Below are 19,479 nucleotides of genomic sequence, written 5' to 3'. Positions count from 1 at the left end.
GGTAGCTCAATTTTCTTAGATACATAGCATCTATTGTCTTTATAACTGGCCTGCAAGTGTATCATTTATTGTAATGATACACTTTCTAACCAGAAAGGTTCTGAGTAAAATCTACATCCTACTGTAGCACATTCAAGCATAAACAAAATACTGTTAAGATTTAATATGAAATCAGCTGTCACAAATGTAGCCAACAGTGAAAAAGCCATGATACAAATAAAATTACTTTGTGTGATTCTCCCTATTTCCAGATGACAAGTTACTGTGAGGTGATATCCTCTCTCTTAATAACAAACAACTTCTGTCACATAATGTTTATGTCATGTAAGTTTTGTAAATCAATAGTGGAAAAACTGGTTTGACTTTCTGGGAGAGAAAATGATTGATCGGCACAGGGCATAAAATACATTATTTAAATTAGAAAGACTTCATTTGATTGGAATGCCAACCCCATTTTTAAGTCATACCCTCATATAACCACATTAACCTCACCTGACATGACCTCAAATGCAAATATCTATTATTGTTGGCTTATAAAACCAAAGTCTACATTTGGATCTTGATGGATCTCTACCTTGAGTACTTCTCCACATATACAATCATCATTTTTTCCCTAAATAAGAATAGGATCATTAACTTCATAGATTCAGCAGCCATTTAAAAATCTCTTCTGTCATATATTCAACAAAATTTCTTGTCAAGAAGTAATTAATATTGAGTATAAAGCCCAGAAGGCAAGATATTAGACTCCAGCATGGAATCTTGCCTATAGCATATACTCAGATTTTTGTTTATTTGACCTGAATTAGTTGATAAGTCAAACACTTAAAATTAACCTAAGTCTCTACTGTAGTGGCTCTGGAGTAACTGATTACTTATATCTGAGAATTCAACCTCTAACAACATGGCCAACCAAGCTGAAACAGACCTGTCTCTCCCACTTGGTCAAAGGGGAATACTGACCCTCTACAGGGTGCAGTGGAGGCTGGAGTTTTAAGCACTTCAGATCCAGGAGACATGGCCAGCCCGTGGAAAGCAAGGAGCTGGAAGCAAGACCTCCACCAGCTTGGAGAAGCCACAAGGAAGTTTTTTTCTTCCCAGGGCACTGGATGGCAGTGGTCAGACGGGGAGGCAGAGGGTTTCCTGTGAGAAATCAAACCTCACAGCCTGTACAATGTGAGATCCAAACATGTACCATCCTCAAGTAGTATTTTCAAGCCAAGAAATTTAACATAAAAACTGTGAAACTCCTGGGGCTCTGCAAAACCATTGTGTAGGAACATTTCCACAACCCAGAGCACAGGGCATTCCTGCAGGGGCAGGAAGAAAAGCCGATAAGCTTGCAATACTCGAAGTTAGCAGAAAAGACGCCCAAGTAAACAGGCAATCCTGGTGTCGCCGGCTCTAACACAAGTCAACACAGAGTACTGCCGAGAGCACAGAGGAGAGCTAAGAAATTAAGAAAAAGTTCAGAGAAAAGTAAATCTTTATTCTCCTAGCACTGCTAAACCAGAGATTCAAAACACAAACTGCAGTGGTCGGGTTCCTTTGCTTTCACCCAGAGAAGGATTAATCCCGCGTGAATATTTTCCAAGGCTTTGGACCATCTGGTTTTTAATGTCTCAAGCAATGGAGTTTCTTCTACCACTTCCTTTGAAAAGTCTTTTTTTGTTGTGGTTGGGACAAAAAAAAAAAGTTTAAATGCTAGGGAACTTGGCAATTGTTGTTAAAGTTCTTTTTATTTCTTGTTACCTCTTCCTAAATCCTTTCATGAATATAAATTCTCCTCTTTCCCTATGACATGAATATGCTATAATCTGTCCTCTTCCAAATAAACCAAGTTACCCACCTGAATGTTTTTTAAGAGTTTGTTTATAGTCTCCCTTACCGTAATCATTTTACTTTCATCTTCAGAATGTTCTTTAGGTGGTGTTCACACCACGTTTTGCTCCTTGAGTTTGACAGCAATGAATAAAGGGGTGGGTCTTTTCTGATATTTCTTGTATTGGCATAGACTTTGATCTTTGCTTCTCATCAGCCTCTTTTTAGTCTCTGATTACTTTTCAAAATTAGCCTTTATTGAATATTGCTAAGTCACTTCGGTCGTGTCCGACTCTGTATGACCCCATAGACAGCCGCCTACCAGGCTCCCCTGTCCCTGGGATTCTCCAGGCAAGAACACTGGAGTGGGTTGCCACTTCCTTCTCCAATGCATGAAAGTGAAAAGAGTGAAAGTGAAGTCGCTCAGTCGTGTCCGACTCTTAGCGACCCCATGGACTGCAGCCCACCAGGCTCCTCTGTCCATGGGATTCTTCAGGCAATAGTACTGGAGTGGGGTGCCATCGCCTTTTCCATTATTGAATATTAGCTATATTTTATATTTCTATTTAACAAACTCTGAGTTATATTAGCCAACACTGCACTCCCCAGTGCCAAGCACAGTGCCTGACATATAACAGCTACTTAATTAATATCTGATGTATAAATAATAATTTCTTGAAAGAATAATGACTAGGTTACATGAAAGTTGGGGGTGTTTTTTCTCATTTCATGTTGCATTTTCTTCACCCTTTTCAGTTCTTTCATTAAAAATTTAAATGATTTGAAAGCTTCAGAATACCTCCAAATTAATGCTGGGCTCCCAAGAAATATTAAATAAACAAGTAGGCTAAAAATGCACATATTTTAAAGTGTCTACACATGTATATCTACATGCTTGGGGGTTACTGTCTTACAGTTATGTCTTAAGCCATATAGGGAGAGATAATGTTTTATTGAGTACAGATGACCTTCACCTTGACCCATGTAATCAAGCTAGGTTTCCAGGAAGAACTGAGATGTAAGGTAATTTGTGAAAGAAAACATAAGCTGCCCAGGGAAGTGAAATGAGGTTATCTGGTGTATGAGAGAGTGTAATAGGCAATGTGAAATCGGGAGCAGGACATGTAAACAGTGGGCTGAGGAAAGGAGCTTTCTTAATTGAAGGAAAGGGTGTGGAATGGAGAAGGAAACAAGGGTAATATAAGTCACAGCTGGGACTAGAAGTGAGCAAGCTGAATCCTGACCACAGCCTTCCTCTGTCCTAGAACAGTGACTCCTTCAAATACCCACTGAATCCAAGTAGGTGCTTGAAAGATAATTTTTAAACACTTTCCCCAAGCATCTGCCTAATCATTAATTCTTAACTTTTGTTCCCCCATCCTTTAAGCTGCTTGTGCAACTTCCCAGATCTGAGATTATTTTTAAACATGAAGCTCCTCATTTTTTTTACCAGTTACTCTGGTTACCAGCTTTTTGTCCTTGTGGATGTCAGCTTTAAAAAAAATCATAGTTACGATCCTGTGCTCTTTAGACCTCCTTTACCTGTGGTCTTTAATGAATGAGTGCAAGCAAAGGAGAATGTCATTTCCTGGGAAATGTCTTGCTTAAGATGACTAACCTACCATAGGGAACTGGTAACTCAAGTTGATCCTGTTGCTCACAGTAGATGATCTATCTTTAATGGCACAAAAGATGGATGATATCAGAGCTTTTCATCACTCAATGTATTACATTTCACAAGTTTATTTATTTGAGACCATGCTCACTGGAAAAGTAACGTTAGATTTTAATGAGGTTTTAGAAGATTGGTCATACTTCAATATACCACTGATAGTATTCCAAGTACAATCACTCTTTTAGGATTCTGTAGTCATTGGTGTTATTAGGAAAAGAATCATCATAGAGAAAGAATTTCTCTGACTTTAACTAATGGGCCCCTCTAGCTGAAGACTACATTATTCAGGTATTATTTATTGACTTTGAATGAGGAAAACACTGGCCTAAGTACTCTGGGGGACGTCAAGAAACATGAGATTTGATCCCTGCACCTGAGGAGTTTGTAAAAGGTTAAGTTATAATGATCCATCCATTTGCTTGTTTGCCGAATAAATCATCCTGTGAAAAGTAAAATATAAATATAAGATTTACAGAACAGTAGATAACAACACCGGGAGTTGGTGATGGACAGGTAGGCCTGGCATGCTGTGGTCCATGGGGTCGCAAAGAGTCGGACATGACTGAGTGACTGAACTGAACTGAACTAACAAGGTTGTCAGAAAGTTTTATGTCATTAATTTCAAATGTATGGTGATACAGAAATTCAGGGAAGCAGAGGTAACTTCATGCTGAGATGGACAGAAGAGGCTTTCTGGGGAGACAGGATTTGACATGGACCTGGAATGTGGCAAGGAACTAGTTAGAAACTGAACTAAGAGCACTCCATACAGATGAAGTATAAGAACAGAAACATGAGGCTGGAAAAGTAGCAGATGTTTGGGAGAATGAAGAGTAAGTTGTCTGTTGAAATAGGAGATCTGGTGCAGTGTAATAGAGGCTGACCTAGAATGTTCCAGTGAGCCTGTAGAAGACCTTTGAATGTCCAGGTATGGAGCTTGGGCCTTATCTATCCTACAGGAAGCGAAGAACTATTCAACATTTTGAAACAGTGGAAATATATGACTTAAGAAACTTCTGAAATCTGTTTTTTTGAAAAATATTTTCTTCACTAAATGAAAAAAGTATTAATTAGCTTAAAAAGGAGGTTTTGAATTCTTTTACGTACATTGTCTCCTAATATCAAATGAGATATTCCTGATAAAAGTATTAATGCTCTAAAAGGTGGAGGATATGATAATACTATACTGTGTTTAGTAATATACCATTCTAAACTTATAAAAATACTGTACTGTGTCCAATAGATAGACATAACCTTCAAGGGTATTTTAATTGTTTGTAATGGAATAACTACAAATAATTCATCTAAACAAGTTTAGAGAAAATACTATATAAACCAATAATGTACAATGGTGTAAGGAATATACAGAATTAACAAATTAATATTTTCATTGTTTCTGATGGGGGACTACAAAGGTTCTACATGTGTGGCTAGGAAAAATATGGCAAAGGTATACAGCAATACTATTACACTCTGGGATTGGTAGAGTATGGGGTGGGTAGATGTAGATAGATAGATATATAGATAGACGGACAGATGGGTAATGTTGATAGATCTTTCTATTTTTATATGTTTAGCTTTTTTGTTTTTTTATAGTTAAATACTCATATACCCATTTCTCTGATTAAATCACCACATATTTGAGGATGGGGTGTTTATCATCTCACTATCCACTCTGCATCTTGTAGATAATGAAATATACTAGAAAATATGTTAGAGTTGATCATGGACTCTATGAATGGAAAAATGAGAAACTTAACCAAAAGTTTTGTCTATATGTTATTTTTGTCCTTTAATTACTTTATTAGCTCAGCATATTGATTTAGACAAGGCATCTAGTACAACGTAGGTAATGAAGGCACAAAGATGAAGCACAGAGCATGAATAACGTATGGTTAAGAGTTCAGTCCGCCTGGAGCATACGGAGTCTGAGCAGCACTGAAAAGGTAAACGTGAGTCAGATGAAAGAAGGGGTCTGGGACTGAGCAACCTTGCAGTGGACACCCATAAAGGTTATTGGGCAAGGGATTAATTTGACTATGCTGTGTTTTAGGAAGATCAATCTGCTGGCAGGGCACAGAATAGATTATTGGGTTAGTTGATGAGAGAGAGACACACACACAGGAAGTGGGGAGAGCGCTTAGGAGCTTTGAAACACAGCAAGTAAGAAATCATCAAAGCCTGACTGAGTGGAGAGCTAGGGATGAATGTGGCTTGAGAGAGAGAATCACTAGCTACTGAGTGAAGATGTTTTACTTTGCTCCAACCATACGCCTGTAAGTGTAGTCATACTTGAAGGTATGAAGTTGCCCAGGGAGAGAGTGTGAAAAGAGAAAGAACTTTCAAATCCAAATTTTTCATCATACAGGACCATTAAATGGCATTTGATGTACATGGACAACCTCATGTAATTAAACATTGCAGTCTCACATGAGTAACAGCACACATTTTTCCAGGTGCCATTTGTGCACATAAGATCACAACAAACATCAATTCTGGTACGCAGAGGTTCTGCATACCAGAGACCCGGCTTTTGCCTAGCTCTCCAATTTCATTCTAACCTCTCTCTGCATGGCTACCTTTGGCCTTCCTTTCTGGTTCCTGAACATCCCAGCATTCTCCAGCCTCAGGGTCCTGGCACTGTGTCCCTTGTGCCTAGAAGGTGCTTTGTTTGGCTTTTTGTATTAACATTTACCAGTTTTAGCCAAGAGTTTTCAGTTTAAATGTCACCTCTTCCTTGACCACAGAGTATTAAATAGCTGCTCTTTTCACATGATCCACTTATCTTTGTAACATCTGTAATTATCTTACTACAGACCAGGTGTGTCCTTTTTTTAAATTTAAATTTATTTATTTTAATTGTAGGCTAATTACTTTACAATATTGTATTGGTTTTGCCATACATCAACATGAATCCAGGTCTGTCCTTTTTATGCCTAAACTCTCAACAGTCAGAACAGAATTGAGCATGTATTGGGCTTTCAAAAAATATTTTTTCAATCAATTAATTAAATGCATAATAATAAGAACTTACAATGAGAAAATAAGAAAAGATAAGGTAGAAACAGAAAGCTCCTCCATTAAAGAAATAAAGGGTTAACAGGAAAACAATTTGAAACAATCAACAAGCATTAGGAAATGAGGAAATCTAAAATAGGGCGAAGAAGCTTACTTATAAATATTATATGTAACAAGAAAATATAATTATATTTTATTTATAATTATATAATAAGAAATTATATAAGAAAAGAATGGGAAAGGCCAAAGGATAAAACAGTTTCCAAAAGAAAGGGGTGTCCAGTCAAACAAAATTTCCAGTAATGCATTTGAGGACAGAGATTGATGACTGGGAGAGACTAGTGACTTTGAGGGAGCTGTTTAAGTTAAGGGACCAGGGCACGTGCACTCAGTCCCTCAGTTGTGTCCAACTCTTTGTGACCCCATGGACTGTAGCCCAACAGGCTCCTCTGTCCATGGAATTCTCTAGGTAAGAATATTAGAGCAGGTTACCATTTCCTACTCCAGGGGATCTTCCTGATCCAGGGATTGAACCCATGTCTCATGTGTCTCCTCCACTGGCAGGAAGAGAAAGAAATAGAGTTAAGTTGTAGCTCCTTGAACTGTGATCAGGAATGTGGAAAGAGGCCCAGAGTAGGAGGCAGGAGACTTGGGATCCAGTTCCAGCAACAGCTCCACAATACCACTCTGCAAATGCATTTTCTTATTCATCTATGAGAAAAGTTTTCTGCCTCATCTCAACTCCTATAATAGGGGATAAAGGGGCTAATAGATAAATAGGTATAAGGAGCTGTCATTTCTTGCTAAGAATTCTAGTGAAGTTCTAGAAAGGAGGAAAAAAATCTACAGAGGACTGTTTTATTTGAAACAAAATCAAGGTCAAATTTCACTTGAGCTTAATAAACTCAGACTGGATTTTTTTCCCCTCACTTTGTTAAAGGTCTTGCATTGCTCAACTGCAGAACTTGTGAGGCCAGATATGAAGAGTGCTTATATTTACCACTGACATATTGTTGAACCTGTCCATACTTATTAATCATTGCTTTAAACTAAGCAGCTGAGGACTCTTAGGAAGTTGATTTTCCCAGCTGACCTATCTGCAAAAGTAGTGAAGCCTGATGCTCTCCTGCAACAGACTGTCTCTACAGATGTGTGTCCATGGAGAAATACGCTTATGTGTGTACAGTTCCCTAGGCAATGGAAATATAAATAGATGAGTCTGAAAATTTGGCTGTTAAATATTCTAAAACATCAAGAATTTCTAGTAATTCTATTTGGTTCTTTAAAAAAGAAATCTGATCTTTTTTAATAGGGTCTTCTCTTGTTAAAGTTTCTGTTCCTTCCTTTATTTCTTTAATATTAATAGTTTTAAATGATTAATTTTATATTCTTTGTTTTTCAAATTGTTCTCTCATCTCCAGTTCACTAGGGATTAATCCTCTCATTTGTCTTATTCCTCATCATATCCCTCCAAATATGTTTTAAAGCACCATGCCACAAGTTTGTATTTGTACTGTTTTCATTATCTTTCTGAACTATATATTTTGTAATTTCCTCTGTGATTCTCTCTTTTAACTCAAGAGCTATTCAGAAATTTATTTTTTCACCTCCAAACACAGAAGCTTGGGTATTTTAAGCTATCTTTTTAGTGTCTAATTAAATTTCATTGTAGTTGAAGTATATAGTCTATATGATACAGATTCATTGAAATTTCTTGAGATTTCAACTATGAACTTACATGCTATAGTCAATTTCTATGAAAATTCTATGTGCACTGAAAAGAACATACATCTTTGTAGATCAGATCAGATCAGTTGCTCAGTCGTGTCCGACTCTTTGTGACCCCATGAATCACAGCACGCCAGGCCTCCCTGTCCATTACCAACTACCGGAGTTCACTCAGACTCACGTCCATCGAGTCAGTGATGCCATCCAGCCATCTCATCCTCTGTCGTCCCCTTCTCCTCTTGCCCCCAATCCCTCCCAGCATCAGAGTCTTTTCCAATGAGTCAATTCTTCGCAGGAGGTGGCCAAAGTACTGGAGTTTCAGCTTTAGCATCATTCCTTCCAAAGAAATCCCAGGGCTGATCTCCTTCAGAATGGACTGGTTGGATCTCCTTGCAGTCCAAGGGACTCTCAAGAGTCTTCTCCAACACCACAGTTCAAAAGCATCAATTCTTCGGCACTCAGCTTTCTTCACAGTCCAACTTTCACATCCATACACGACCACAGGAAAAACCATAGCCTTGACTAGACGGACCTTTGTTGGCAAAGTAATGTCTCTGCTTTTGAATATGCTATCTAGGTTGGTCATAACTTTCCTTCCAAGGAGTAAGCATCTTTTAATTTCATGGCTGCAGTCACCATCTGCAGTGATTTTGGAGCCCAGAGAAATAAAGTCTGACACTGTTTCCACTGTTTCCCCATCTACTTCCCATGAAGTGATGGGACCAGATGCCATGATCTTAGTTTTCTGAATGTTGAGCTTTAAGCCAACTTTTCCACTCTCCACTTTCACTTTCATCAAGAGGCTTTTTAGTTCCTCTTCACTTTCTGCCATAAGGGTGGTAAGTCAATCAAAATATTTTTTTGATTCAAATCTTCTATATAGTTACTAACTTTTTGCCTCCTTGGTCTACCAGTTTCTCAGAGTGGTAAGTTAAAATCTCCCACAGTCATTTAGGATTTGTCAAGTAAGTGTTTCATTTATAGATTTCAAAGTTATGTAGTTAGAGATCCATTTAAACTTTATCTTCTTTTACTATTATTAAACACTGACATTTGCAGTCCTAATATTGCTTTATGGCTTACATTCTATATTATCTGATGTTAACACTACTGTAGTAGCTTTCTTTGACTAGAATTATCTGGTCTATTCATTTTCATTCCCTCACTCTGAAAATTTTACATGGTTTGTTTCAGGAATATCTTCTCTAAAAATGCTGCTATATATTTTTTTAAATTTGACGTGATTTCTTTTAATAGATTAATGAAGTTATACTTTTATTGTAATTATTCTTGTATTTGGGCTTTTTATATTTTATAAAATATACAACTTTTTAAATTTTTATATTTTCTGTTTGCTCCTTTTTTTTCCTGCCTTCTTCTGAATTAAAATGTTTTCCTGTGATCACCTTTTATTTCCCTTCTGTTGCTTTGGGAACCCTAAGATTGTCTTCTTAGGCTTCCCTGGTAGCTCAGCTGGTAAAGAATCCACCTGCAATGCAGGAGACCCCAGTTCAATTCCTGTGTCAGGAAGATCCCCTGGAGAAAGAATAGGCTATTCACTCCAGTATTCTTGGGCTTCCCTGGTGGCTCAGATGGTAAAGAATCCACCTGCAATGCGGGAGACCTGGGTTCGATCCCTGGGTTGGGAAGATCTCCTGGAGGAGGGCAAGGCAACCCACTACAGTATTCTTGCCTGGAGAATCTCCATAAACAGAGGAGCCTTGCAAAGATGTCCATGGGGCTGCAGAGTCAGACATGACTGAGGCACTAAGCACAGCACGCTGTATTCCTACTTGTTTAGTACTTATTCTGAAATTTTAACACACACTTCCTAACAAGGACTACTGTTACTCAATATTTATCTCCTTATTCCTCCTGAATAAAATACTTCCCTGGTGGCTCAGATGATAAAGAATCTGCCTGCAAGGTAGGAGACTCGGGTTCGATCCCTGGATCAGGAAGATCCCTGGAGAAGGGAATGGCAACCCACTCCAGTATATTTGCCTAGAGAATTCCATGGACAGAGGAGCCTGGTGGCCTACAGTCCATGGGGTCTCAAAGAGTCAGACACGACTGAGCGACTAACCCTGGCACACTTTTACTACCTCACATCTCTATCTTGCCCAGGATAATTGCAAGCTAAATTTAGTTTTAACTCATTTTAAATTAAAATACACACTCATTGAAAAATAATAGTTATTTAACATTACTGATACATTTTATCTATTGCTATGGTCACTGTTGTTTCCTGGACTCTCCACCTTCCCTCTGTGTTCACTTTTATCTTGGCTAAAGTTCATAGCAAGGAGCAGAGCCAGGATTCAAATCAATGTGTGTCCTCCAAAGTCCTTGCTCAACCACAACAATTTACTTTTCACAGATACAGAGAAAGATATTCTGTGTGTAAGGAGTGGAGCCAGCAGATCAGAGATAGATGGAGAGGAAGAGGGGAAGTAAAAGATGCCATAAGAGAAGGTGTCATGATAGTTTTGACACTGCCAGAAGACAGGATTCATATATCAGAAAAGCAAAGACAACTAACACATGAGACTTGAATAATATATATACGTATATATACACAGGGTTTCCCTGGTGACTCAAATGGTAAACAATCTGCCTGCAATGCAGGAGACCCAGGTTCAATCCCTGAGTTGGGTAGATCGCCTGGAGAAGGGAATGGCAACCCACTCTAGTATTCTTGCCTGGAGAAATCCATATAAATATGTATGTATATGATATAAACAAACACAGGGAATTAGGGTATAGTCATATGTCAAGGGGCTTAGGAGAGAATGGGAAGGTGCAGCTGCACCCATTTAGGGCCTGTGTAAGAATGCATAGGGATTTCGAGGACCTAGGTACACTACCTGCCACAAAACAGGTGCTCAAGGATATTTATGGAATGAAAGAAATAAAGCAAGGAGGAAAAAATGTAAATCCAAAAGGGAAGGCAGGAAAATAAAAGAATGAGAAAAGGAAGAAGGTAACGAGGAAGCAAAAAGAAAATGAAAGGAAAGCAATTAAAAGAAAAGGCAGAAGAAAGTAAATAAAAAGGATCACTTTTTTTTAAAGTGTAAGCATTGTATACTTATAAATGGGCTAAAAATAAAAGACAAAAGATTTGTATCAAGCTGTTAACAATGTGTCCTTAGGGTAGAAGGTGAATGATTTCTACTTATTAATTTTATGCCCATCAGAAATATTTAAGGTTTTTCCAGCGAGCATATACTGTCTGTAAGCAAAGATTTAAAAATTAAGGGAAATGTGCAGAGAATAATAAAGAACCACCTGACGCAGCGTGGTGTGACTCACCCTCAGGTGAGTGCATCTCCCTGATTCCCTCAGCACGGCTGCCTCAGTGACTCCCTGATGACCTCCAGGAGCAGAGAACATTTTTCCTGCTGTCTCAAGCCCATTAATCTCCTCAAAGTCCAGGCCCCCAAAGGGAGAGAAATCCCATTACTGGACTTCCTCTCCTCTTAAAGCCACCTGTCAAATTCCATGTGGCCTTGGAATTGCTTAGCCCTGCATTCTCCCAGGTGGCCTGACTCCCTTTAAAAAGATGCAATCCTTTGCCACAGGTCTTTCACTTCAGCTTCAAATGATAATAACCCTATCAGAACAGGATAAGCCAAGTGTCTATACAAGAAAGACACATATTTACAATATCAAAAAAGACTCTCCCATCACAGACCGCAGTTCATGATAATAGAGAAAATGCTTCCTTTTTTTTTTTTTTAATCTTTCATGGCCTTCTCATTTTTCTAAGACTGAGAGTCTTGAAGACCATTCAGTCCCTTGATGAAAACTGTTAACAGACAAGTCCAGCTGATCCCTTATAACCTAGAACCATTCTGTGTAATCCTAGTTTTACTTTTATAAGAAAACCTGTGTTTTGTCCATAAAAATAAACTCATGTGAAGCATGGGTGACGGGTTTTTACAACTCATGAGACACAGATAAAAAGGTGATAAACCAATTTATACCCTTGTAACAGAGTTTTTCAACCTCAGCACTATTGACATTTTGGGCCAGATAATTCTTTGTTGTGGAGGATGGCTGTGCTTTGTAGGATGTTAAGCACCATCCCTGGCACCTACGCACTGTAACACACACACACACACACACACACACACACACCCCCTAGTTGTGGCAACCAAAAACGCCTCCAGGAATTCAATCATTAAATGCACCCATGGGGCTAAGGTCTTCCCTGGTTGAGAACCACAGATGAAGTGCCAGGTTGCAAAAATAGGTTAATTTATTTCTCTACAATTAGAAATATATGTTTTTCACGCACATAGGTATTTGGGGTTTTAATATGTGTTAAAGCATCTCTTGTAATGAAAAGAATTTGTTTGCAATGCCAACAGCAAAGTAGAGAAAAGCAACATGACAGACAAAATTATATCCCGAAGCTTCATGCTGTATTATGAAATAGGCAACATGAAGAATCCTAAAGTCACACTTATATTCAGCAAAGATAAAATACAATTAGATGTGTGCAGTGACCTTAATTTATGGATGTTTTCCTTATATTCTATAACTTCAGATAATCCTCTCAGCAGAGTTCAGAGCTTAAACAACTCCAAAATTTGACTTTAGTTATCTATCATACCATATAACAGGACATCATGTCACCATACTTTGTAATTCAGTACCATAGTTTAAGGAAAAAGAATGCCAGCAGGCTGTCTGGACTAATGATATTGAAATGCTGAATATATGTGATTCTATGAAAGTCAACTGGCATGTTTCCATTGCATTCCAAAGGAATAAGAAAAAATTGTTTGGTGAAATCAGGAATGATGTTAATACCAGAGACTCTAAGGTCCTCTATAACCTTATTAACTTGGTAATATGAGTAATAATTACTCAGCAAGAAAAGAAAGCTAAAATGTATTTGGGGGGGATAGGTTGTAATTAATTGATTAAGTTGCCTCTCGTTTCATTTGCTGGTGATTCCTTCAAATTTAAATACTCAAACACTTCTTTTTTATGTATATGCATTAGCTTCATGGGGAAAAATTTATAGCTGCATTTCACTTTATATTCCATTTTAGATGCAGATAGTTGGATTGAATAAATTTTAAATGTAATTGAATGACTAAAGAATAAAACACCCTTTTCTGGCTTGGAATAGTTCAATCTATCATTACAATATTAAAAAAATGAATGAAGTTTTTTTTTAAAAAAATAGGTTAATGGGATTAGAAATTTATCTTCCTATTTTATGCTACCCTCTCTCCTCCAGTTCACTTGCCAGAAGAATTTCAAATGCAATTCCCCTGAAATCTACAGATTTAATAGGCTAACAAGTAGTTATCATTCTTGTTACTAGCTGATTCTATTGAGAAAACATCTTTAAAAGTCTTTTTGTTGTTCTGTTTCTGCACAATGTCTTGATGTTTACAGAAAAAAAAAATCCGATGACATGGTTACTAGAAGAGAAGAGCAAGCTGGGTTGATTTCTGCAGGAGTTTCCCAAGCATTGTTTTCCCCTTTCGAGATTCAAATTAAAACAAAAACATTCTCCTACATTTCTAATGAAAAAATAAACAATAACTTCTGGAATTTGTGCTAAGCCAAATAAACTCATTACTGTCTTATGAAACAGTTTAACACACTTTGATCAAATAATAACTTTGCAAATACAAAGATGCTAATAGGTACTAAGACATAAACGATGTCAAAGCATTAGGATATTTAAAGAAAAGCCAAATGTCTTTAATATTCCCCAGAAATGGCATTGTCTCAACTCTTGTCTATATATGTATAAATACCCTAAATACAAAAAAAAACTTACAAATTTATTCTTATTCTTTTGTGAAGTTAGTTAAAATTTAATGAACAGGAAATTAAACAAAAGCTGCTGTAATAAAGTTAGAATAGTCTAACTGAAAAACAATTACAATGAAACTATTTACATTCCTATAAAATTATAAACATTTTTCAAGGGATATTTTGCAATACAATTTTTAAACATGTTTTCTTATTATGATTCTTGAGACTTAAACACTGCAGGTTTATTTCACATTTTAAAAAGACACTTGAGCAAGAGTTTTACTTTCTCAAAGGACTCTGTGCTTTAACATAACATGTTGAGTGCTTAGATTTTTTCTCCAAACACATTTTATGCTTCATCTTTCAACTAAGAGGATTAATTTTCAACTATATGTAATTGACAGAAAATCGTGTTGAAATGGTGAAAAGAAAGTGAAAGTCACTCAGTTGTGTCCAACTCTTTGCGACCCCATGGACTATACAGTCCATGGAATTCTCCAGGACAGAATGCTGGAGTGGATAGCCTTTCCCTTCTCCAGGGGATCTTCCCAACCCAGAGATTGAACCCAGGTCTCCTGCATTGCGGGCGGATTCTTTACCAGAGGAGCCACAAGGGAAGCCCAAGAAATCCGGAGTGGGTAGCCTATCCCTTCTCCAGCAGATCTTCCTGACCCAGAAATGGAACCAGGGTCTCTTGCATTGCAGGCAGATTCTTTATCAACTGAGCTATCAGGGGAAGCCCGTTGAAATGGTAGTATTAATTAATTCTGGGAATTTACCAGTCAGATTTCAGATATACACAGCTGTTAGTACAGAGCTGGAAAAATACTAACTGTAAGTATGCTCACTGCTTTTCCACTGTTTTAACGTCCTCTCAAAATTATATTCATAATTTACAGAAGTGAAAGCAATTAGCTTAACTCTTCTCCTGAAAGAGACAGCATTTTTGAAAGAAAAAAAAGTTACCTTCCTAGTTTTAGATATTTAATCCAACGAAAACTCTAAGAGCCAACTTTAGGGTTTTCACTAAAAAAAAAATTCCCTCTGTAGTGGCTGGCTCAAGCTTGACAAACTTGAACTGTGTGGACACTGAAGCGGCTCTCGGTTACCCTAGGGAAGAAAGAACTAGACATTCCACAGCTGCCTACCCCAGCTTCTTCTCAGGGGTACAGCTGCAGTCTCTATCAAACTCAATCACTTTGTACAGCCACTGGGATCCCAGGCAGGGATGCTGAATCCTAGAGCAGCTTAGATTTCTTCCAGTACCACAGCAAGAAGTAAGACTACTTCAAAAGTAACCTGTTATTTCCAATGATTATGTGGCCCCAGGCCAATAAAAAAAATGTGACGAAGACCATCTGCAGTGATGGAAAACAAAAGAGGTCTCATATTTTTAAGATTTCAAGCTACTTACAGGCGATCTTCCTTGGTTTTTTAGCATGAAAATGCTATAAATATGTGTCCTTTATTCCTGACCAATTTTTTATTTGAGGTGTGGGAAGAGGATGATGAACTTGAATAAACCCAGAACCTAACTGACAGTCATTGCGGTGTTTGTAACGAGACCCCCTCACTGAAGGTTTAAAAGAAGGAAGTATATATGACAATGGTGCCATGTGTAAAGGCACAACAGTCTTCCATTTGACATCAGTACACATGCTCACTCGCTCTTCTGAACCTTTTAAAGACTAATATGACAGTATTAGTGATATGGTGTGACTAAAAAAAAGTAGTCAGAGAATAAATATTCTTTCATACTTGAGGATGCTGATGCTATGGCAGATGCCATTTCCTTGGGATAAATCAGAAAGGAAGGAGCTATAACCATGTGGTTCTATTAAAATAATAGAAATGCACAAATTACCACTGCTCACAAAATCATGCTTTTATACTAATCATCTTATTCTAAGGTAGTAAAAGACAATACACGGATGCATATTTTGGTAATTTTTGTAGTATCTTGGATTTATAATCCCATTACAATCACTAATTCTTACTTGGTCGAAAAACCACTATCGTAACTCCATATAAGCATTTGCAGAATTTACCAGATATACTAATTAAAACAATAATGATCATGTTACAATATATTATGGGCATGCTATGACTCAAGCACTGTGCTGAGAGCTTTTAGATACATGACCTCGTTTACCACCATCCCCCTCATGAAATTCCTTATTTTATAGATGAAGAAATTGACTTTTAAGGTCACTGAGCTAGTAAATGGTTTGGCAGAACTTAAACTTTTGACTCTAAAGTCTATGTGCTAGTTATTGAAAATCACATTTGTATATTAATTTTGAACATTTTAGGTATTTTTAAAGTTTATACTGTTGTTAAATTGTTTGAGTTAAAGAAAAATAGCTTCTCTATATGCAATGTCAGTTAAATATCATTTATATTGCTTATAATCTCTTTTTCTTCTCCAATGGCTGATTTTTTTAATAACCAGAAAAAGGCTCATTTCAACCTAGAGTATTAGTAATGCAATAATTCCCTAAGTGTTTTCATTTTCTAAGTATCTAAAGTTCCATATGCCTATCTTTCTGTTTGAGGCTGTCAGAATGGCAAGTCAAATTAAGACAATTAAACTTATATTACATAACAGATACTGAGGCATATAAACACTAAATCATGCCTGAAAATGCAGAATGATAAAATATCAAGTAAGAAAACTTCAAGCCTCAAAAGGCCTTTGTTTAGAGTTCAAGAATATTCCTCCAAGACAATGCAATACACTACAGCAAGGAGGAATACATGAGGCAGAAGTTGTTGACATATGGGGTACACATAGAACTTCTGGTTAATGGAAGTTCCAAGATGTATAAATAAAAAATGATGTGTGAGTTGCTGGAAAAAACTGTAAGGCAAGTCAATTTTTTAATTAAAAAATTATGTAGCATAAACAATGCTAATGAGCCAAAAGTCCCATGAGATTAGGACTGTATCTGCTTCATTTTAACATTCCATTCACTTTTCATAAATGTACATCCACTCACTTGAAACACTTCAAGCAGAACCTTTTGTAATATAGAGTTTGAAGATTTTCTTTGTCCTTGTTTTTAATATTAATAGTTCACCATTTTCTTCTCAAGTTGTCAACTTGATGATATATGGCATTTTTTTAAGGCCCTAAAATCCTTAACTGAATCACCATAAATACGTACCTGGAAGTTCTTCATAAATTTCATCATCAATTGGCAGACTCCTTGTTGGTGAACTGCTTGGGAGAGGATGATCGACATCATCGTACAGCTCTCCTCTTTCCTCATCATCCTCAGGAATAATATCAGACCCCATATCTACAAAACATGTTTCAGGAGGTAAAACTTTAAAGAATGCAAAAGTGATTTTCCAAACCTTATTACCTAAATTAATGCAGCCCTACAGAGTCACAATATTGATATATGTTACATCTTTAACTTGAACATTTTAGAAATGGACTGATGTATAAACATGTGAATTTAAAAGTTACTAAATGGTACTTGCAGAAAAGATGCTTTTATTAATCTGAAGTCAATGGTATGTGTTACCAGTCATGTTCTGCCAGCCATTTCTCACAGAAGTCAATAAGCTTCTGTATATGAAACTCCAACTTATTCAGTTATTCAGTACTCAAAGACTGTGATACCTTGTTCAATGGATTGCTCTTACCTTGTAACACAAAGTTCAGCTGCTGCACCCATTCTTCGGCATCTTTGGGAGAAGCTGCTGTGAACTAAGGAAAAACAAACAATAGCAATAAAAAAAATCACCACCGTAATGAAAAGTATGTTGCCTCCTTTTCGTTTCTATAAGACCATTAGTAATTCTTTTCATGTCTAGTACTACTTTTCTTGCAAGGATGCTTCTTATAATGTACAGTTAATTTTGACAAATTTACGTAATTGAAGCAGAGGATGATGGATTTGAAACTCAGATCAGCAGCTGGCAGATGTGCAGGAAAAAAAGCTGCTTCTCTTCATCAATGTCAAAGACAAAACTGATGAACAAAATTTGCCCTTGACAATTAGAAGACACCCATGAATTTCTTTAGACTGCTGGGTACAGCTTTCTTAAAAATGTTCTTGTCAGATTCCAACACATTAACTGACAACTTAATTTACTGGCTTTCAACTGCAATCTCAGATATTTAAAACTTATTAAACATACATTCCATATTGATGCTAGCTGATAGCTCTTGACTTGCAGAGCCGATAAGTGTCTTTACCTTCATTTTCTCCCACAACTCTAAGCAATACAATATGCATTAACACTCTGATATTTTTCTTTTGATAATTTCACTCTTTCTGCTATGTAATTCTTTTAAAAAATCACTCAGCTCTATTAAAATAGGTATAAAATGCAACATGTGAAGTAATTGATGAATTACATATTCTCCTGTTCTCTTTCAAGAAGATATCACTTGAACTAATCTGAATTTTTTTTTAATCTATTTCCTCTTATATGAATCTTTAATGTTTAAAACCCAGTGTTTTATTATTATTATTAACATGTCAGGAAGAGTTGTTTTAACAAAATGTTAATGTCTTCAAAAATGAAATCAGGAAATCTTATCAACTTAATTTCAAGGCAACATAAAAACTCCAACCTGATAGATACGTTTATCAGGAGCAGAGATTTCAAAACAGCAATCTTTCTTTCCATCCTTCCTAAGAGTGTTATTCATCCTGACATTGTAGCCGTCTATTGCAAATTCACCCTTCTGCTGTTTGTCTGTTTAAGATGAAACAAAAGTTAGAATGTCATTTACTATAGTGAATATAAATGTCTAGTTGATTAATTTTTATTTAGATTTTTTGATAAATTCTTGGAAAGAATATTTTTGGTCACACTGCTTTCATAGTATAATGCTTAAGTAACATTTTAGCTATCGCTTTTAATTCTAGAGGTATTTGGAATGGTTGAGTTTAAAAAGGACATTTTAGGGAACCAGAAGAAGATGTCTGTAGATAGTGGTCTTATTCAGAAGGAAGCAAGCACATATGACAGTTTCATGTAGGGAAAATCCAATATTGGAACTCAAAACTTGCTAGACAAGCCCACTACAAATCCATGGCTCTTTCAGATTTAGTACACCAGTGGGAAAACTTGTCTAGTTGAAAACCTACTGGGCTTTTATTTACTATTAACTCTTTTCATCACCACCCTCCAACTCCCCCCACCCCCAAAAGCTTCTAAAACACAACTTTTCTGTTTTAGAAAAACCCCCTAAATTGGAACAAATCAAATTCTAATTTTAAAAAGCAAAACAAAACAAAACTACTAATTATAAAAAGATATGAGGGAAACAAATATTTGAATGGAGAGGAGTGATAAAGCAAGTACAGAAGCATTTCTTACCAAAAGTAGGTTTCATAACCAGTCAGTGAACAGTTAAACTAGTAAAGCACATTTGAATCCCATATGATGAAAAGTCAAAAGAAAATATGACTTCAGTTTTAGCCAGATGT

The 19,479-nt window shown here is 36.7% G+C and overlaps 1 protein-coding gene across 1 annotated transcript in view; it reads right to left on the bottom strand.

Moving 5' to 3' along the window:
* The window catches only part of SKAP2 (src kinase associated phosphoprotein 2), a 168,306-nt gene that overhangs the window by 39,777 nt on the left and 109,050 nt on the right, over positions 1 to 19,479 (bottom strand). The window contains exons 7-9 of the mRNA XM_055590543.1: positions 18,618 to 18,742; positions 17,681 to 17,744; positions 17,194 to 17,328 (exon numbers count right to left, since the gene is read on the bottom strand). Coding sequence (XP_055446518.1) covers positions 17,194 to 17,328; positions 17,681 to 17,744; positions 18,618 to 18,742 — 324 coding nt within the window. The remainder of the gene's footprint in view (positions 1 to 17,193; positions 17,329 to 17,680; positions 17,745 to 18,617; positions 18,743 to 19,479) is intronic.

This window comes from Bubalus kerabau, chromosome 8, assembly GCF_029407905.1.
Source record: "Bubalus kerabau isolate K-KA32 ecotype Philippines breed swamp buffalo chromosome 8, PCC_UOA_SB_1v2, whole genome shotgun sequence".
NCBI classification, from domain to species: domain Eukaryota; kingdom Metazoa; phylum Chordata; class Mammalia; order Artiodactyla; family Bovidae; genus Bubalus; species Bubalus kerabau.
The sequence above is the reverse complement of the archived record's forward strand: the minus strand, read 5'-3'. Positions and strand labels throughout refer to the sequence as shown.